Source organism: Malaclemys terrapin, chromosome 7 (genome assembly GCF_027887155.1).
Source record: "Malaclemys terrapin pileata isolate rMalTer1 chromosome 7, rMalTer1.hap1, whole genome shotgun sequence".
Taxonomy (NCBI): Eukaryota; Metazoa; Chordata; order Testudines; family Emydidae; genus Malaclemys; species Malaclemys terrapin.
The window spans coordinates 87244351-87266307 of record NC_071511.1 but is presented as its reverse complement, the minus strand read 5'-3'; the positions used below and the strand labels follow the sequence as shown (position 1 = coordinate 87266307).

General features: G+C 45.3%; 1 protein-coding gene across 8 annotated transcripts in view; it reads right to left on the bottom strand.

The window, feature by feature from the left end:
• Positions 1 to 21957, bottom strand: part of LRRC20 (leucine rich repeat containing 20) — a 186207-nt gene that overhangs the window by 70900 nt on the left and 93350 nt on the right. For 7 of the 8 annotated variants that reach the window (XM_054033573.1, XM_054033575.1, XM_054033578.1 and 4 more), the window contains one exon: positions 7198 to 7365. In XM_054033573.1, the coding sequence (XP_053889548.1) occupies positions 7198 to 7365 (168 nt within the window). Of the gene's footprint in view, positions 1 to 6315; positions 6544 to 7197; positions 7366 to 21957 lie in introns of those variants that run through there. The other variant, XM_054033576.1, reaches the window with a different exon arrangement.

Genomic DNA, 21957 nt, shown 5'->3' with positions numbered 1-21957 from the left:
GCTAAGCAGCACAGGAAATTGGGTGTGGGGGTGGCAGTTTGGCTGATACCTGTGGGATTTCATATTTCAGAGAAATAACATCAGTGAAGATTAAATTCTCTGCAGTGGGAACCATTTTGAGCATGTGGCAGGGTGGGCATGGAGAAATAAAAGCCAAGAAGGCTCAGAAAGGCTCCCAGTTCACATCTGTCCAAGTCGACAGTGGCCTTGGGGTCCCCAGAACAAAAGTTGTTTCTACTCCCCCCCTATGCAGTTGTACTGCAGCAAAGCATGTAATACTGGCAGGAGAGGTCTTCTCCCCAGCATTCTCATGCTGGGTGTTTGCCTGGGTTCTGGGACCAACCCCCAACATTCTCTCCCCCTCAGGCTCTTGCATAGGGAAGACATCCTGACTTTCTGGGAATCTCCTCCATCCTTGAATCCTGTTGGGGCTCAAGGGCCACGACCTCTTGGGTGCAATCGATGCTCTCCAGGAAATACTTGGGTTTGGTAGTAGCCTCCTTGGCCATAATCCAGTCCAGCTCACAATAGTAGGGGCAGGAACTTGCAGTGTTGCCAGTGGTCTTGGTGCTGTCCTTGTTTTTTTTTATAATTCTGCCAGAGCGCCTTTCCTTTGCTGCACCACTGCAACTTGTCTGGGGAGTGACCCATCTCTGTCAGCAGCTTTGATATACCCTGTTATATCTTGGCATTCTAGTGGGTGCTTTTAAGGCAGGATTGGACTGTCTCCTCCAGGGCCAGCTCCAGGCACCAGCGCAGCAAGCAGGTGCTTGGGGCAGCCAACGGAGAGGGGCGGCACGTCTGGCTTTTCGGCAGCAGGTCCCTCTGACTCTCTCAGAGGGAAGGATCTGCCACTGAATTGCCGCCAAAGAACGAACAGCTTTTTCTTTTCCTTCCTCCCTCCCGCCCCCCTTTGAAGCGGCAAAAACACTGGAGCCGGCCCTGGTCTCCTCTTCCCAGATCTCAAGGGGATTCAAGATCTCTGCATGGCTCCATGCAGAAACATGAGACATGGCTGTTATAATGCTGAGAAGGATATCTGACTTCAGGAACATGTACTCACAAATGCGGGATACCTAGGTGCATGCCCAGCATTTAAATGGGGAGATAATATCCAGTCAATAGGGCCCCAGAGCAACAGAAGGCATACAGGTAAACAGACAGGTCAATCCAGCTGTGAGACAACGGGGTGCGAGATAGCAGTCAGAGGACTGCCAGAAGTGAAAAAGTTAATCTGAAATACAAATGCATCCACGCAAAGCTTTTTTCTAGACTAACTCAGCTCAAAATGGATTTAATCCGCTTCCATAGCAGACTATCCAATTCACAGACAGTCACCAGATAATTGGTGCTGTCCAAGGGTGATGTCGTGGTCGGAGTCTGCTATAGACCACCAGACCAGGGAGATGAGGTGGACGAGGCTTTCTTCTGGCAACTAGCAGAAGTTGCTAGATCGCAGGCCCTGGTTCTCATGGGAGACTTTAATCACCCTGATATCTGCTGGGAGAGCAATACAGCACTGCACAGACAATCCAGGAAGTTTTTGGAAAGTGTAGGGGACAATTTCCTGGTGCAAGTGCTGGAGGAACCAACTAGGGGCAGAGCTTTTCTTGACCTGCTGCTCACAAACAGGGAAGAATTAGTAGGGGAAGCAAAAGTGGATGGGAACCTGGGATGGGATGGGAAGCAAAAGTGGATGGGAACCATTAGATGGTTGAGTTCAGGATCCTGACACAAGGAAGAAAGGAGAGCAGTAGAATACGGACCCTGGACTTCAGAAAAGCAGACTTTGACTCCCTCAGGGAACAGATGGGCAGGATCCCCTGGGACAATAACATGAAGGGCAAAGGGGTCCAGGAGAGCTGGCTGTATTTTAAAGAATCCTTATTGCGGTTGCAGGAACAAACCATCCCGATGTGTAGAAAGAATAGTAAATATGGCAGGCGACCAGCTTGGCTAAACAGTGAAATTCTTGCTGATCTTAAACGCAAAAGAGAAGCTTACAAGAAGTGGAAGATTGGACAAATGACCAGCGAGGAGTATAAAAATATTGCTCAGGCATGCAGGAGTGAAATCAGGAAGGCCAAATCACACTTGGAGTTGCAGCGAGCAAGACATGTTAAGAGTAACAAGAAGGGTTTCTTCAGGTATGTTAGCAACAAGAAGAAAGTCAAGGAAACTGTGGGCCCCTTACTGAATGAGGGAGGCAACCTAGTGACCGAGGATGTGGAAAAAGCTAATGTACTCAATGATTTTTTTGCCTCTGTCTTCAAGAACAAGGTCAGCTCCCAGACTACTGCACTGAGCAGCACAGTATGGGGAGAAGGTGACCAGCCCTCTGTGGAGAAAGAAGTGGTTCGGGACTATTTAGAAAAACTGGACGTGCACAAGTCCATGGGGCCAGATGTGCTGCATCCGAGGGTGCTAAAGGAGTTGGCGGATGAGATTGCAGAGCCATTAGCCATTATTTTTGAAAACTCATGGCAATCGGGGGAGGTCCCGGATGACTGGAAAAAGGCTAATGTAGTGCCCATCTTTAAAAAAGGGAAGAAAGAGGATCCGAGGAACTACAGGCCAGTCAGCCTCACCTCAGTCCCTGGAAGAATCATGGAGCAGGTCCTCAAGGAATCAATTATGAAACACTTAGAGGAGAGGAAAGTGATCAGGAACAGTCAGCATGGATTCACCAAGGGCAAGTCGTGCCTGACTAACCTAATTGCCTTCTATGATGAGATAACTGGCTCTGTGGATGAGGGGAAAGCAGTGGATGTGTTATTCCTTGACTTTAGCAAAGCTTTTGATACGGTCTCCCACAGTATTCTTGCCACCAAGTTAAAGAAGTATGGGCTGAATGAATGGACTGTAAGGTGGATAGAAAGCTGGCTAGATCGTCGGGCTCAACGGGTAGTGATCAATGGCTCCATGTCTAGTTGGCAGCCGGTTTCAAGCGGAGTGCCCCAAGGGTCGGTCCTGGGGCCGGTTTTGTTTAATATCTTTATTAATGATCTGGAGGATGGTGTGGACTGCACTCTCAGCAAGTTTGCAGATGACACTAAACTGGGAGGCATGATAGATACACTAGAGGGTAGGGATGGGATACAGAGGGACCTAGAAAAATTAGAGGATTGGGCCAAAAAAAAACCTGATGAGGTTCAACAAGGACAAGTGCAGAGTCCTGCACTTAGGATGGAAGAATCCCATCCTCTGTTACAGACCAGGGACCGAATGGCTGGGTAGCAGTTCTGCAGAAAAGGACCTGGGGTACAGTGGACGAGAAGCTGGATATGAGTCAACAGTGTGCTCTTGTTGCCAAGAAAGCTAACGGCATTTGGGGCTGTATAAGTAGGGGCATTGCCAGCAGATCGAGGAACGTGATTGTTCCCCTTTATTCGACATTGGTGAGGCCTCATCTGGAATACTGTGTCCAGTTTTGGGCCCCACACTACAAGAAGGATGTGGAAAAATTGGAAAGAGTCCAGCGGAGGGCAACAAAAATGATTAGGGGGCTGCAGCACATGACTTATGAGGAGAGGCTGAGGGAACTGGGATTGTTTAGTCTCCAGAAGAGAAGAATGAGGGGGGATTTAATAGCTGCTTTCAACTACCTGAGGGGGGGGGTTCCAAAGAGGATGGAGCTCGGCTGTTCTCAGTGGTGGCAGATGACGGAACAAGGAGCAATGGTCTCAAGTTGCAGTGCGGGAGGTCTAGGTTGGATATTAAGAAAAACTTTTTCACTAGGAGGGTGGTGAAGCACTGGAATGCGTTACCTAGGGAGGTGGTGGAGTCTTCTTCTTTGGAGGTTTTTAAGGCCCGGCTTGACAAAGCCCTGGCTGGGATGATTTAGTTGGGAATTGGTCCTGCTTTGAGCAGGGGGTTGAACTAGATGACCTCCTGAGGTCCCTTCCAACCCTGATATTCTATGATTCTATGATAATTAAAAAAAAAAATTGTATCATTTGGACACAAGGCACTTTAATGTGAAAAAACAACAAAACCTTCCTCTTTACACAAACCCTTAGTTTTCTGGTGTGCCAGCTAACTTAAAAGCATAGTGAAAAAACCCAGAACTCTTAGTTAAAGTAGAATAGATTTCCAACCTTCTTTTAAATTGTGTTTTCACACAACAAATCTCATACTGCCAAAAACATTACTCAAACCATATACAATTTTCTTTAAAAAAATTAGACTTCTGCTATTTCTTCTTGTATTATTGCAGCAGAGTACGTACATATAAGAAAGCTCACATGAAAAAATGAATTTCTGATGTGAGAAGTGTGGAAAATAACTCTGAAGGGATTCAGAACTTGGCACCATTATCACACTCTGAATCTGAGCCAAACAAGCAACAAGGAAAAAAACCTCTGCAATGATCTTTTTCCCTCCTATAATTGGTAGGAAGAGGAGGAGGAAGGAGTTATTCTCTTGCCTTTCTTTCTTATAAGTAATTTCAGACATTGTCTCCCACCATCCCCTTTCAAAACATGCTTCTCTTTAGCAGCTATTTATGTATCAGGGCAAGCTTTTAATTGGCTTACTGTCTGGCCAGCAGCCTAAATACTCTAACTGGGCCAATTATCAGTGCCTTATAGTGTACAATTGATCCTTCCTTCCCAGAGAGGTTTTGTCTAGTGTGATCAAATGAAAAGGGTATTATCTTTTACCCAGTCTCTCTTGCTCTGTGCTACCTTACCGGAGCGACCAGCAAAGGATTTTACTGGGTCAAAGCTAAAATCCAATTAAAATAAACCACGTGCAAAACATGGGGGGAAACAAAGCATAAACTGTAATTTTCGCTATCCATCTTAACTGCCTTGCATAGAGCACATGTCCTAACAGAAACCTACTGATTAATTTTGTTACAGACAGGCTCAGTGAAATGGCAGGTTTCTAGCATCCCTTGCACTTATTGTAAGGTATCCTATCTAGGCTGCTTACTTGTGAAGCTTTCAAGGCAGAAAAAGCCGATTGTCTGAAAACAATTGAACTTACTGGCTCCCTGGCCAGGTTGGATGTTCATCTAATATAGTGAGTTATCACAGGACGCTAGGGCTTGCCAGAAAGAAAGAAAAGCTTTAAGAAACTGCACATCACATGATTAGCTGCACTGCTGAGAGGTCACTAAACTGAGTTGCTCCCTGTTCCTCTTCCCAGAGACTCCACATTCTTATTAGACCCAGAGATGATAGGACAATTGGAGCTTCTCAATGCTTCTCCTTATCTGGCTGCAGAGATTGTAATTGGAGAACATTTAGCACGATTGAGCACAAAAAGGCACTGAAGCTGGGAGACTGCGCATATGTGAAAATGAAGTCTGGCATGTTTAAAGGCACAGATTCATTTAGCAACATGTAACTGGGGTAATTTACTTCAGCAGAAGATCCTTGAAGTTATAGCTCTTTGATAGGTGAAGTGTGGAGCACAGGACCACTCCTCAGGGCTACAAGTGTTTTTAATCAGTTACAAATGCCACCTAGTTAATTTGACCTGAAGAAGAGCTCTCCGTAAGCTTGAACGCTTGTCTCTCTCACCAGCAGAAATTGGTCCAATAGAAGATATTACCTCATGCACCTTGTCTACTTGGTTAATTAATTTCTTTATTTCTCCATCATGGCTCAGTATTTATTACTATATAACTTTAATGTGCTGTGAGGAGTCAGAGAGACAGTATATAACAGAATCTGCTCTTACATAATGCCTTTTAATGCAGAGCTTCACCAGACACTTCGTAGAGGGAGTCCAGTCATTCTCTGGAGGGCTCACAGAGCCATCAGTTTCCCCATTTTATTCTACCTCGAAGACCTCAAGTTATAGCAACTTTCACTCCAACAGAGGGGCCGGCAGTGGCTTGCTCCAGAACTCATCAAAGTCACTCCTTGTCAAAAGGGACAGTGAGGGAGAAAATCCTATCTCCCCATTCCAGGGCTGACAGAAAATAGGGAAATCTTCAGAACACTGTGGCAAAACGAAAAGGGAGGAAAGACATTAAGATGACGTTTTTCAAAGCTGCCTAGGGGATTTGGATACCAATTAGGAATTGGCTATCCGTGTCCCTTAAGTGGCTTTGAAAATCTAAACCTAAAAATCTCAGTGGAGCCACTTGTGGAAGGAGGTGAGAAATGCAGGTGAAACAAAGAAGGATTTGGCAAAAAAGGAAAAGGTTGTTAAGTGAAAAGAGAAATGTTCTAGGCTGAATTATGTACATACAAGAGTTATGTGAGGACTGCCGTTAAATGATATTTCCCAGCAGGATAGGCAGTTTGAGGGGAAAAATTACTTTGCCGTTTGATAGTACTGGAAATCAAACTGTCAAAGCTGTTGTAAGGTACATTCCACAATGCTGATTTATTTTAATAAATTTAACAGCTTGTTCAACCACCCTTACGTTAACACTTAAAAAAATAGGACGTTTCTTAAGCAACTTGAAAGTCAGTAGTTTCCATTGCCTTCTACACCCTCCTTTTCTCTGTAGCTGGAGAAGGTGTCCCAACATTTTTTCTGATGTAGCATGGAATCATGCAGTAGGGAAAATGTTGAGAACTATTGCTACAAAGAAAACAAAAATGGTACATCAAATTTTGGCCTACTATGAACTCTTTAATGCTGAAAGCCTTTAGACTTAGAAGTGCTGGTACACACAATAAATATGAAACAGAATAGTATTAAACTGATAACTCTAAGTTATACCATTCCATTCAGTTGAACTGTCCAGCTTTAAAAGGAGTCGCTGTGAGTTGTAGTGATATCTTTGTCATTTATCACAAAGTCCTCTGCCAGTAAATCAGATCTTTGTTATTAAGCTTTCATCTGCTTCTGTTGCTTACGCATAGAGCCAGTTACCTTAACTAGCTCAAACATAATATAAACCGGGACAGCTCCCTGTCTAATTTCAATAGATGCATGTGCTTTTACTGTGTCTGTATTTGGCCCATAATCCTCTGTATGTGGCGTGACATTTGGTTGCTTTGGAGATGATTATGATGAAACAAAATGAGACCTGTGACTTGATGCCAGACAAACTGCTGGAGTAGGTAGCAGATAATTATTTAAGAAACAAAATCCTGTTCTGATTCAAACTCTCTTAATAAAAAACATGAGGAAAACTATTACAAAACAAAATGCTGTCCATGAGCTGTCAGCTAGTCTATTGTTATCTAACATAAAGGCACTTAATTCTCACACACTCTCCTGTTAGGTTACCTGTAATCTCATTCTCTTCAAGGTTGATGGTTTCAAGAGCCTTCAAGGTAGTCAACTGCTCAGGAAAGTGTCGAAACTTGTTCCTGGACAGGTTGATGACCTTCAGATGTAACAGGGTTCTCATCTCTTCAGGCAGGCGACGCAGATAATTCCCTTCCAGGTTGAGTTCTGCAGTTTGGGTGGGAATGGAGGCAGGGGAGAGACAAAGTGACATCATGAAAACTTTAAAAAACTCACAACCCCAAAACCCCCATTGCTGCTGCTTCTGTGATTTCTTAGTGACAAGGGAGAAAGAAAAACATATTTTTTGTCTGAGAAACAACCAAATCCATCCTTTATTAGACTATTATATATGTGGCCTAATCCATGGTAGGACTAAATTCTTTTGGGCTAAATTGTGGCTTTTAGCCAACCACAGCCTTACATTGTGAGAGGTACAGAGCTGCACTGCCCCAGGGTAAGCACCAGGAGAATTATGGCTCAAAGAGGCAGATAGCGTCACTGAGTGCGCCTCTTGCATGGGGAAATAATCTGAAACTCCCCTTGTGAGGCATGCAGCATACTTTCCTCAGCACAGCCAGCCAGTGGAGCTATGCCTCTGACATCACCCCCACATTTCTCCCACACACTTTTGGAAGAACAGTTCCTAGAGGGGAGCAGCCCTTCTGCTTGGTGGGTGACTGGATTGTGCAAAGGAGAGTTCTCTTAATCCTGACTTCACCACTTTGTGTCCATGTAGATGCTGGCCACAGTCTAGCCCTTTGAAATCTTGTCAGCAACTGCAACCAGGCTTCTCATTAAGGGGCCAGTTCTGCCACCCTCCATGTCACAATGAGCAGTACCTTATTTCATGTGCAGTGCCACAGATTTCAGTGGGGTTACTTGTGGAGTGAGACATATTCATTGCAAATAAAGGGAACAGAATCAGTCCCTAACAGATTCCCTCACTAGAAATCCTTCTTCTATAACTTCATAAGAATTTCACCATGGAACAGCATAAATTCCTATGCATTAAGAGGCGACTAATGCTCTGAAAGATCTGATAGTGATAACAATTTCCAAAAAAGAATGTTATTAAGCTGCAGTTAAAGGTGAGAGTATATATCAGTGATTTAAGGATAAAGTGCCTCACTAGAACATTGGGTAATTATTAGAAACAACAAATAGTACCCAGAAAATCCAGAATTATTGATAAACTTATCAGATATTCGTACATTTGACAGCATGAAAATGCTCCTCACTTCATTCTCCTTGCCAGCCAGAGCAATGTGGTAAAAGATTATTTAAATAAATTACAGAAACTAGTTTGATGTTGATGGTGTTTTCCTAAGGGGAATTAGAGGTAGTGCAGGTAGCACTGCCTATTATTCACGTTGCCTGACACTTCCCATTATAGGATCCTGTTTTCCGTTACTTATACCTTGCAAAACTTTAACTACTTGGGTTAAAATTTTCCATGTTGAGCATCTGCCTGTGATGGTGATACAAACCCCACACTGGACAACAAGGGGTTAAAGAGTACTTCTGGGCCCAGGTGGCCCTGCCCTGCCCCATCAGGAAAGCCTGCGCTAACTGGAGGTGGAGATTAAAATGGGAAGCAGAGCTGCTGAGAGGAGGCAGGCAGTGGAAGGGAACAGACCCTCTGCTCTGAGCTCTGGGGAAATACAGCCCAGAAGCTCTCATTGCCTGAGACCTGCAACACAGACCTGATAAAGCATGCAAAGGAGAGACTGGTGATTGATTGTGAAGGTCAGAAACTTTATTTGTGATTCTTTAATTTATCCTGTGGGGGAAAAGGGGACTTAGGTAGAAAGTGATCCTGGCAGGCAACTGCTTAGCACCCCAAGGTGCAGAACTTAGCTGCCTACCATTAGGCTCTGGATCAGAGCCTGGTGGAAAGGATGGGCTCAGGCTCCCCTACAAACTCCACAAGACATGACAACAATAGGAGCCCTTACCTGGGTGGAGAATCCAGCTAGGCAAGACCCTGACTGTTCAAGGGCCAGACTCACAGTTCCTGAACTCTGGTGAAAGCCCTGAAGCCCTCTGGGTGCTGAAAGAATTCTCTGTGATTGGACTTTCTTTTGGGATATCCCAAAATGGATGGCCTGGAACATGTAACCCAGCCAGTGGGGCTGAGCCACAAAAGAAGGGACAGACCCCAAAAGACAGAATTGTAACTGAAAAGGGGAGCATCAGGGAGAAGGACAACCTGCTGCACCCCTGCCTGACCACTAGGCAGCACTGGTGCTGAGTGTTCCGTTTACAGCTGGTGGAGAACATGGGCAGGCTCTGTTAAAGGGAGGGAGAGAAGAGAGAGAGAAGTAGCTCCATATAAAAAGGGAGCTGCAGGGCAGAGGAAGGCCGTTCTCTGCTGGGAGCCCAGGAAGGACTGTGGCCCTGGAGGGATGAGAGAACTGGCAGCACCCTGGACAGAGCAGTGCTGTTGGCAGGAACCAGGGAAGTGGGAGACAGCTCCTGGCTGGCTGCTCGGGTTTTGCAGGCTGAGGACCTGAGGCAAAGGCAAAGAGGATGCTGGGACGACAAGGAAGTGGCCAAACACTGCAGTAGTCACTAAGGGAAGTGGCCAAATAGTGGACTGCAGGTCCCCCAGAAGGGAGGAGCACAGTGTGTGGCATGGCCGGAGGGCTATGTTGCTGAAGAGGATGATGCAGTCCTTGGAGAGATGTTGGTCCTAGAGCAGGAGAGACAGCAGTGAGGGACCACCTGAAGAGGACACACTAACACGCAGAGCTAATTCCCAAGACAGCCAACAGGAGGCACCACAATGGTGAGTGAATCCTGTTACACATAGTCATTCCCACTGAGAGAAATATTCATCAGGGGACTGGCTCCAGGTGGTAGCCCAGAAACTCAAGGAACTCAAGCTGCTCACTCCAACCTGAGACATGAGCTGGGATACAGGTGCCAGTGTGGGTGGCAATAGAACAGTTTACGCAGATCCTCCCAGCTGGGGGGAATGACTCGGGGTTGAAGCGTTAATCTGAGACTTTGGACAACGTTGAAATTTAATGGACAATTAAATAGTTGCCACCAGACCCACTTCTCATAGACTCATAGACTTTAAGGTCAGAAGGGACCATTATGATCATCTAGTCTGACCTCCTGCACAATGCAGGCCACAGAACCTCACCCACCCACTCCTTAACAAATCCCTAACCTATACCGAGTTATTGAAGTCCTCAAATCGTGGTTTAAAGACCTCAAGGTGCAGAGAATCCTCCAGCAAGTGACCCGTGCCCCATGCCCCATGGTGCAGAGGAAGGTAAAAAACCTCCAGGGCCTCTGCTAATCTGCCCTGGAGGAAAATTCCTTCCCGACACCAAATATGGCGATCAGTTAATCCCTGAGCATGTGGGCAAGACTCATCAGCCAGCACCTAGGAAAGAATTCTCCGCAGTAACTCAGATCCCACCCCATCTAACATCCCGTCACAGATCATTGGGCATATTTACCTGCTAATAATCAAATATCAATTAATTGCCAAAATTAGGCTATCCCATTATACCATCCCCTCCATAAACATATCAAGCTTAGTCTTGAAGCCAGATATGACTTTTGCCCCCACTACTCCCCTTCTGAGACACTGAGGGGTAGTTATGCTGGGATTAGGGGACCAGCCCATCCCAAGGCATAGGCTAGATAAGGAGGCAGGCCTGACTGGATCTGAGGCTCGGACATAGTGTTATCAATGGCCAGAGAGTACAGCAAGGCCACAGGACCATGGTTCAACCAGGAATGGAAACCTGGAGAATATCTAAACCCACAGAAGGTGTGAACTCTGAAGATCAAACTCCCCGCTGGTGACGAACCGCTCAGTGGTTTGAGCATTGGCCTGCAAAACCCAGGGTTGTGAGTTCAATCCTTGAGGGGGCCATTTAGGGATCAGGGCAAAAATCTGTCTGGGGATTGGTCCTGTTTTGAGCAGGGGGTTGGACTAGATGACCTCCTGAGGTCCCTTCCAACCCTGATATTCTATTCTATTCTATTCTCAATTCTAAACCACCCCCACTGGGGAAAGCAGTTTTTCCATGTGGGCAACAAGGTCACTTCTGCTACGACTCTCCCTTTATGGAATATGACTATGGACAATCTTAGACAGCTGACATTAGGGCCTAAAAATGAGGCCCATCTAAAATAATTGTCCCAGTGAAGGTCAAGAGGGTAGAGAAGCGTGGGCTAGTTGACTTAGGGTTCAGCCAGACTTTGATCAGAGGTCAGCTGATGAGCAAGGAGGGCTCCCCTGGACAAACTGTCTTTCTCCAGTGTGTACATGGAGATATATGACCCCATCCCACCAAGTCTGATTTTTTGAAAGAAATATACGGGGAACCTCTGCGTAAGACTAGTTTCTACCCTGTAATCCTGGGCAGAGAGGGAAATACTTATGGAAATTCTAAAAGAGTGGAACAATCACCTACTTGTGGGGATCACCCTGCTCCTGGAGGCCAAAGGAACTGATGTGATTGGATGAAAAGAGGACCCCAGGAAAGGGACCTCCCACCAGGTGAGAGGCCCTGCCCCTTCCCCAAAGACTACTCAGAACCCACACCCATTGATTGGAGAGCTCCTAATCAGAGAGGCAGATTTCATAAGGGAACAGAGAGATGATCAGACACTAAGACAAGCTTATGATCAAGTGGCAATAGCTAAGGATATAGTGGACCCTCAGCTGCTAAAGCAATGGCCCCACTTTGAACTTAGGTGGGGAACAGTTATATTGCCTGGAGAGGGACCATTGAACTAAAGAGACAAAAGTATGGTTCCTTGTACCAAGAAGATATCAAAGAGAAGTGTTTTGCTCAACATCTTTATTAATGATCTGGATGATGGGATGAATTGAACCCTCAGCAAGTTTGCAGATGACACTAAGCTGGGGGGAGAGGTAGATACGCTGGAGGGTAGGGATAGGGTCCAGAGTGACCTAGACAAAGTGGAGGATTGGGCCAAAAGAAATCTGACGAGGTTCAACACGGACAAGTGCAGAGTCCTGCACTTATGAAGGAAGATTCCCATGCACCACTACAGGCTGGGGACCGACTGGCTAAGCAGTAGTTCTGCAGAAAAGGACCTGGGGATTACAGTGGACAAGAAGCTGGATATGAGTCAGCAGTGTGCCCTTGTTGTCAAGAAGGCTAATGGCATATTGGGCTGTATTAGTAGAAGCATTGCCAGAAGATTGAGAGAAGTGATTATTCGCCTCTATTCAGCCCTGGTGAGGCCACACCTGGAGTATTGCGTCCAGTTTTGGTCCCCTCAGTACAGAAAGGATGTGGACAAATTGGAGAGAGTCCAGCGGAGAGCAACGAAAATGATTAGGAGGTTGGAGCACATGACTTACAAGGAGAGGCTGAGGGAACTGGGGTTATTTAGTCTGCAGAAGAGAAGAATGAGGGGGGATTTGATAGCAGCCTTCAACTACCTGAAGGGGGGTTCCAAAGAGGATGGCGTTAGGCTGTTCTCAGTGGTGGCAGATAACAGAACAAGAAGCAATGTTCTCAAGTTGCAGTGGGGGAGATCTAGGTTGGATATTAGGAAACCTATTTCACTAGAAGGGTGGTGAAGCACTGGAATGGGTTACCTAGGGAGGTGATGGAATCTCCATCTTTAGAGGTTTTTTAGGCCCGGCTTGACAAAGCTCTGGCTGGGATGACTTAATTGGTGTTGGTCCTGCTTTGAGCAGGGGATTGGACTAGATGATGTTCTGAGGTCTCTTCCAACCCTAATATTCTATGATTCTATTATGACTCACCCACTTAATCCAATGCAGGGGGCACTTGGGGTTATGAACAGGTAATTAATAGGTTCTATTGGCCAGTGATGCACACAAAGATCAAGGACTACTGCATGTCATACCCCGAGTGTCAATTGGCAGGACTCAAGAGGACCCCAAAAACTCTCCTCAACTTGCTACCTACAGTGGGAGGTACCTTCTGAAAGAATAGTGATGGACCTACTGGGGACGCTGGAAAAAAACATAACAGGGTATCAGCATATCCAGGTGGTTCTGGACTACACGACCCAATAGCCCAAAGCCATCCCCCTCCTCTCTATGAATGTAGCAAGCATCATGGACGAGCTTATGAAGCTGTTGACCTGACCGGGGTACAGAAAGAGATCTTAACCAGTGAGGGAACTAATTTTGCGTCATGCTTGATGAAAGAGCTATGTGCTCTGTTAAAGGTTCAGACTCTTTAAGAACATCTGTTTTCCCCTCCTCCCCCAAACTGATGGATTAGTTGAATGGTTCAGTCGGATGCTGAAAGAGATGATGAAGGAATTTGTATAATCAGATCCTTGTCACTGGGACCAGTGACTCCCATCACTGCTATTTGGTGTCAGAGAGGTTCTGCAGGCATCCACAGAATTCTCCTCATTCAAACTGTTATATGGGAGACAGCCTCAGGGGATTTGAGACTTCCTCCAAGAAGCATGGGAGAAAGAAGGACAAGAGACAATAAATATGATGCAATACATACTTCAGTTACGAGAAAGGCTTACGAGGACTTTGCAAAAGAAAACTTATTGAAAGCCCAACAAAACCAAGAAAAGGCCTATAACAAAGTGATAGGTCTACAAGAACGTAGACCAGTGACCAGATACTGCTATTTGCTCAATGTTCAGAGTCAAAATTACTGTCCCAGTGGCAGGGACCATTTGAGGTGGTAAGAAAAGTGGGACTTACTGACTACAAAATCTGACAGCTTGGGAAGAAGGAGGAAATGCAAAAGGAAATGCAAATACTAACCTTTTGAAAGCCTGGAGAGACCAGGAAGGATTCCTAATAACATCCTATCCACCTGAATTAGGCCCGCAAGTACCAGTGACCCCCATCTCCCGAGCTGTACCAATGGGAGAAGAGCTTCAACCAGAGCAGAAAACCCGAACGCAGAAGGTGATTGAATCCTTCCCCACCGTATTTTCAATCTTGCCACTGTACCAGGACAACAGGTCCGTGAGGACCCATGACCATTTCTGTGAAAGACACATATACACACACTCTCACATATGGAACAAGGTTCTTGGCTTCTCTGTGTTGGGGTTTCCCCGATATCTCTTTCACTCAGTTCCCCAAGAACTCAGTTTGACTCCAATCTCATTACTCAGGTTCCTGTATTTGTCATACAGCAAAGCTACGTTGAGTTGAACAGACTGAAGCGTATGGGTTGGGTATAGGGCATACCACCCATCCATATTGTTTCTTTAACCTTTTTAAGCTGCTTAAACCTGCTTAAAGAGTTCTCTGCCAGTTCCCCCAGCCTATCATTTGCTGCCCTCCAATGCTAGGCATGACCAGGGGCAAAGGACATGGCTAAGATGTGCCTGTACTTCAGTGATTCCTAGATGCCTGGGGCTCTTGGAAGCTGGCATAAATTGGGGAAGGGAGGGGGAGCAATGTTCAAGGGCAAATGTGATTTTAAAGTACATTAGTACAGCCCACTCCTGAGCTGCACTGGTTACACAAAGACCAGACTTCAGGATCTGGCTCATAGTATGTAGAATCTCTTCCAGCCTCTCGCTGGGGAGGGACAAAAATATCATTTCCTCTGCCCAACAGCATCCAAAGGCAGCCCCTGTCTCTTATTTGAATACTGATATTTTAATGTGTCTTACTTGTTTGAACCTCAGGAGCACTGAATTAACCATGTGCAAGGTGAGTTACCTGGGTGATGCCAGAAGAATTTTGCAAAAATTGATATCACCTACCTGGAACTTACATTTTCTCTTCATTAAATTACCACTTTTTGGAGTACTAATGGAATGGGTAGAAGAAAGCAATTAATGCCTGATAGATAATTATTAGGGGCTCATCTAGGGGACCCTCATAATTGTTTTCCATCTCTAAAAGCCTCACTTCTAGAGCAAAACCTTGGCCTTTTAATACGTAACTCACAGAGAGACCTGGATTTTAATTTAATACTCCCACTAATGAGAAGCCCTCTGAAATCTCAAAAGGCTAATATATTGTGAAGAGCTGCTCTCTCTCTCTCTGATGTGATGCTTCAGGAATTCATTATTAGACACTGCTTTTAGAAATAGTGTAAAACTAACTAACTAAAAGTGACAAGACTTGTCCTGAAGCAGATATCAGAATATGACACTTGCTCCCTATAGATGAAATTCTGATTCTGTTGAAGTCAAAGGGAGTTTTGCTACTGACTTCAGTAAGAACAGGATTTCACCCTATATGTTCAGTGTCCCTGTAAAGCAGACTAGTTAAATCCAACACACCAGAGCTGGTCATGCAGTAGATCGAAGAATGTGGTAGGAGGAAAAAGGAGTCACAATGCAAAAATCTCCTTCACTCCAAATGCTGCAGTGCATTCAGAAAAAGTCATTGCAAATGGAGGAAAATAAACGCTTATTTCAGTTAGAAATTTCTAAACACTCTCATGGAGTCACTCTTGCAGGAGAAACTGGGAATCCTGCAGGCTACCTTAGCACCTTTAATAGGAGTGCAGAGGGTATCGTACATAGAGATTCCGGGTTGTAGTACAGGAATAATAAAAATGGAGGTTACTTATCTTTGAGATGTGTGGTTCCTATTTGTATTCCACATGAGGGTATGCATGCTCACCATGCACTGGAGTCTGGAGATTTTTAGTAAGCAGTATCTGTTGGGAATTGTTCTCCTCATGGTCTGAACTGAGGGTATAAGGGGCAGTGAGGACCCACAGAGGGAAAAGATGGCAGGTAGTAGAATACAGATATCTTGAAGAACCTCCCGTCACAGTTAAGTAACCTCTATTTCTTCTTTGAGAGATGGACCCTATGTGTGTTCCATGTGTGGGAAATTAGCATGCAGTACTCAATCAGGAGGGGGTGTGAGGATGCAGAAGTGATGGGTGGCTATAATACAGTTGTTCCCACAGCTGTGTCTGTAGTAGAAGACTGAACCAAATCGTAATGTCTTGTGAAGGTATGTAAGGAGCTCCAGGTAGCTGCTGGATGAATGGGAGGAAAGCGTTGCAAGCCGGACAGACTGCTCTTCTTTCCAGTCAATTTATATGAATCCTGGACTACTGCGGGGCCCAGATGCCTCATGCAGTATGATCGTCCGTATGAGCTCCCCAGCCTAAGAGGGAGACATTGGTAATGACAGTTGCCTCAGGAGTATGTGTGAGGAAAGGAGTCCTCACTTGAACTTTCTCTGGCTTTGTCGACTAGACGAGAGAGGCCAGCACCGTGGATGTATTTCTTACTCTGGCACTGATGTTTAATTTTTCTGGTGTGTAGATGGACTGAAGCCAGGTTTGCAGACAACAGAGATGGAGCTAGGCAAATAGCGTCACATGCATGAGGCCATGTGGCTGAGGCGGGAAAGGCAAGTTCTGACTAAAATCTGAGTCTGAGGAGTGACCTGTTTTATGATACCGCCCATGGCATGACATTTTGTGATAAGTAGAGAGGCTTTTGCTGTAGTAGAGTCCAAGGTCGCTCCTATGAAGTTTATGGACCTCGTGGGGAGGAGGTGAGGGAGGGTCAAAGTGGACTTTTTGTGGTTGACACAAATGTCCAGGGAAGGCAGTAGATAGAGGAGGATTTGCATTACCAACTGGACTTCTTTGTATGATCTGCCTGTCAGAAGCCAGTCATCAAGGTACAGGAAGACGGTAAATCCATTTCTTCTCATCCAAGCTACCACTCCTGAAAAGACCTTTTGTAAAGACCCTGGTTGCCATAGGCAGTCCAAATGGAAGGACTCTGAATTGGTAATGGTCTTGACCAAAGAGGAACCTGAGGAACCTTCTGTGGGTTAGGTGAATGTCTATATGAAAATATGCATCTTTCATCTTGAGAGATAAGAACCATCTGCCCTCTTCCAGAGAGGAAATTATTGATGCCAGTGTGAGCATGTGGTATTTTAATTTTTGGATGAATATATTTAGATCATTTAGGTCGAGAATTGATCTCCATCCCCCATTCTTTTGGGGCCTAAGAAGTAAGGGGGGTAAAATCCTTTCCCTTAATGTTGAAGTGGACTTCTTTCTATGGCTCCCTGGTGAAGAAGGGAGTCCACTTCTTGATGCAGAATTTCCTCATGAGATTTGTCCCTGTAAAGGAACTGGGAAGGGGTTTTGTGGACAGGGATTGACAGAAACTTGATCAGATAGCTGTGGTTAATGATTTCCAGAACCTATTTGTCTGTTGTTAAAGCCCTCTAATTGTGGGCAAATTGGGTAAGGTGGCCTCCAAAAAACTAGGGGGCATGATGATATGGCATCAATAAAGGGATGTAGGTCTCAATGGTCCTGTCAAAAGAAATTCTTTGACAGTGGATTAGAGTGATGTGTAGCAATGGATGTCACAGGAGCGATGTATCTGGGCCTCTGTACCCTCTGTCATTTGTGTGGTGATTCTTGGGAGCGTTGATGTGAAGTGGTTGAGGAGATGGTCTTGCTCTGTACCCTTGCTTGTGATGCTTTGTAGGGGTATAGATACCCAAAGAACGAAGCATTGTCCTTGAGAGACTGGAGAGATTTATCCATCTTTTAGTTAACTGTATCAAAGGGCAGATCTTGAAGGTTACTTTGCATCTCTCTAGGGAAACTTGAGGATTATAACCAGGAATCTCTCCTCATGACAATGGCCATAGTTATCCTTCTGGATGCAGTGTCCACAGCAGGAGAGAGGTTTTGGCCACTAATCTGCCTTCATCAATTAAGGATTGAAAATTATCTCTATATTCTTGAGGAAGCTTGTCCTTAAAACCCAACAACTTTGCATAATTAGTGATTCTGTATCTATAAGGGCCTATATTATATCTATATTCTGTAGCTATAAGGGCCTGATAATTTGAAATTCTGAATTGGAGAGAGGGAAGAAAAGACTTTTCTCACTAGCAGGTCTAGTCATTTGGCACCCTGGTCCGAGGGGGTAGTTTTGGGGTGTTTCAGCCTGGATCTTTTGGTGGCTGCTTGTACTACCGGAGAGTTGGGCAGTGGGTGAGAGAATAGGAACTCTGCTCCCTGAGATGGAATTAAGTAGCTCTTCTCAGCCCTCTTTGGGGTAGGAGTGCAAGAAGAGGGATTGTGCCACTCTGCTCTAACTGGATCCATGATGGCCTGATTGATTGGGAGAGCTACTTGACTGGGACCCAAGGGTTGAAAGACATCCAGTAATTTATATTGGGGCTCCTGAACCTCTTCAAGCTGTATCTGGAGCTCAGATGCCACCCTTTGTAGGAGCTCCTGATATTGCCTATAGTTGTCAGGTGGAGATGGTGAAGATGGGGTAACTCTCCCATCTGAGGAAGATAATGAAATCACTATTGGAACTGTCAGATCTGCTTCAATTTCGTCTTCAGTATGCTCCGATGAAGCGGGTTGTTGACCAGGAGATGGCAAATAAGACTCTTATTGTACTGATCCCAGGTGCTTAGCGTAGTGATACCTCAGGCCCCAATAATGTCAGTATGAAGGATCATCGATCTGAGGAGGACCTCCTGGTATTGGGTACCACCTGTCTCTTGGAAAGTCAAATCTGGTTGGAGGATGAAATCCTGATCTCTTAGGTCTTTTGTTTGGGCCCGTTTCTGTATGTAGAGGCTCTTCTGGAACTTTCAACTCATCAGATGAAAAAGCTTGATCCAGCACAACCAATGGTACTGATGGTTGGGAACTCAGGATCATAGGTGGGAAAGGGCAGTGTCTCTGTGTCCTTGGAATAGCTTCCTTCTCTGGAGTAACTATGTCTCTGAATAAACACAGACATGAGGACGGGAGACAGCACAAATGTCATCTCGAGAGATCTAGGTCTCAGACCACCCTGGATACAGATTGAGTCATTTGGTGAAGCTGTTGGATCCGGTGATTCCCTGGTCACAGTGGAAGATGGATCCTCCTGGGGCTGTGGTGGTATCAGCACTGTGGGTATGATCTGAATGTTAAAGGGCACAGTGGTAGATGTCAATCTTTTGATTTGCACATCACAACTGGTACCACTGTGCTCCTTGTGCCATTTACTGCTGCTGAGGAGGTCTACTCAGGCCTGAAACTTCAGGACCTGAGTGCAAGGACTCTTCCAACTTTGAAGGAGTCAGGGAGGGATTTAATTTCTTTGGAGCAGCTTTGGAAGAAGATTTGTCTCTATGCTTGTGAGAGTAGTTCTTACACTCGTGAGAAGCCTTCTCCTTGGGCTTGGAAGTCTTAACTTTGATTCCTGAGCCTGTGTTTGGAGAAGTGCTGCATGATGATTGAGGCTCTCCAGCCCAGATCTGACTGTGGTCTCCTGGCCTTTCCATCAGCTGTTTTCTAAGTCTTAGCTCACAACCCTTATGAACTCTGAGAAGGAAGGAGTGACAAATGCTTCAATTAGCCAAGATGTGAGGCTGAAAAGGCGGAGTTGCTGTTCATCTCTCACTGAAAAGGAGTGGGTCAGGAAGCACAATTTTTGAACCCCAGGACTCTGGGCATAACCTAGTTTCCCAGGAAGGGTTTCCCCGGGGCAGGGAAAAACAACTACATTAGTACTATCTTAGGGTTTTATACTTTATACCCGTTTCTGTAGTATCTGAGCACCTTCCATGTAAAATCAATAGTAACAGCAAAGCCCCTAGTGAACTTCATGGAGTCTTTTGTACAACTGGGTTCATTGGCCTGGGAGAGAGTTGAAAAACAGCTGATTCTTCAAACAGGCCTCGCAAAACTCACTGACTCGGACTGAGTGGAGATTTTGGGTGGGTGAATGAGTAGGGTAACAGGCTGTAGGGCAAGTACTGCACCTGCTGCAGGATAACACAGCAGCCTTCACCTGTAGCACACTGATTCTGACCTGACTCATCGAACTGTTGCTGGGGGTAGACAAAGCCTAATCCCCATGTCTCACAAAACTAATATGCTACGGAGCAGAGAAGGTGTCACTGGAACCTTATGTTTGGCAGATCTAGTCCCAGGTCACAACCATCTATGCAAAAAGAGTGCGAATGTTTATCAGCTAGAGCCAGAAGCTGCTAAATGCAGCAAGAGCACAGGAGGCAGAGGGCCAGCTCTAGGCTCAGGCTCCCTGTAACGCAACAGAGAGGTCAATAACTCCAGCCTGAGGTGAGACTTGGAGGAGCAAATGAGGGTGTCAGGCTTTGTATAAACAAGGAGGGAGTCCCTCCCCATCATTCCCAGCTCCTCGTCACAGTAGGTTGTGAGCAGAATGGGGTTGGATTTGTGGGAACAACGACTGTATTCCTTTAAATTGCATAAATGTTGCTGGGGAGGAGCATGGCTTTGGGAGATGTTTTTCAGCATGGCTTTTAGGTGTTGGGTCAACCCCTGCCCCCAAACACTAAGCAGGAGACCATTTAAGGTTTTTCTGCAGAAGGCTGGAGAGCTCTTCTACTCCCTTTTCTAGAAATGTATTTGCTTCTCAAACCACCTTTCAGTTTCAGTGACACTGGTTTAATTCTGGAGACTGCTGAAGAAGTCAGGCCTCTGCTTATCTCTCCAAGTGGAGAAAGATGGGTGCAGCCACCGATCAATGTAACTTGTCTTGTGTTGAAAATCCATATTTTCTTAGCTATATCACCTGTGCAGCACAAAGGATTGGCTAATCAAGTCTGTCACATTATACACTCTGGGAGACAGAACTACAAAGCTGATGTGCTCTGTAGCCTCACAGAGAAAAGAAATTACATTCTGGATTAGCCAAGAAACACTGATGCAGTGTCCATAACACAGGAATAATAGAAAACCTTTTTATGCATACGCCGTGTTCTAGCCAAAGAAAAATAGCAGCATCTCATGTGCCCAGCAGTGATGGGTGCTGATAGGTTGGACCAGAGTAGAATGGTTTATAGGCAGATATCACTTTGCTTCACCCAATTAATATTCAATTTACCTCTTCGGTTCCTTTTTAGACTTTGAAGTCTACATCCCACCTGAAAGGCCTCTGCACTGTCCAACTCTGAACAGACCTCTCTTAGAAGTGTTAGATCTTGCCTTTGAAATGCAAATCAGTCTTTTGTTCTAAGCTTCTTTCTTTGCTGAGGCTGCTTTTCTGTTGCTATTCCAGAGTCTTTGCTCTAACTGTTGTGGATTTACCATTAAACCGCCTTTATAGACAGGTGGTGCACACTCCAGAAAATGACACTATCAGCTATGACAGACATGGAGAGTAATCAGTGACCATTTCACACTGAGCATTTATGTCCAACTTCACTCAGATGGCCCATTTTGCATACTTGTTGGTGTCCTTGCTCTTGTATGCCAAAGGGACATACACATTGGGTGTAGTTTTGAGTTAATTTTTTTATGAACAGGGAAAAATAACTGAGGTCCATTCCCAAGGCCATTTAGGAATGGTTGCATTGGGCTTATGTACATGTGCCTGACTCAAGCTAGTGTTAGCAGTTCCTCTCTTTCATGAGAAACAAATTCACCCTTGCATTTTGGTGGGAATTTTAGTGCAGAAAACTGATTATATCTACCATATGTGGAAGTGCATATATACACATGTACGTACATGCCACAACTCACTCATATATACGTATATTGATATGCATATAATAACAAGCAAAAGGAGTGCATATTGATGGTGTTGTGTGGGTGTTTGTATACCATCTGAGCACTGTGATGCACTGCACCTGAGAGCTTTAGCACTGAAGAAATGTGTGAGCACGGCATGGTAACCAGCGCACACTGTATTTGTATTATTGCATTGATAAATGATGACTTCTAACCTTCGACTCTAATGTAGGGCAAGATTGTGCCCTACTATACTGTGGGGATGAAGAGGACAAGCACCTCT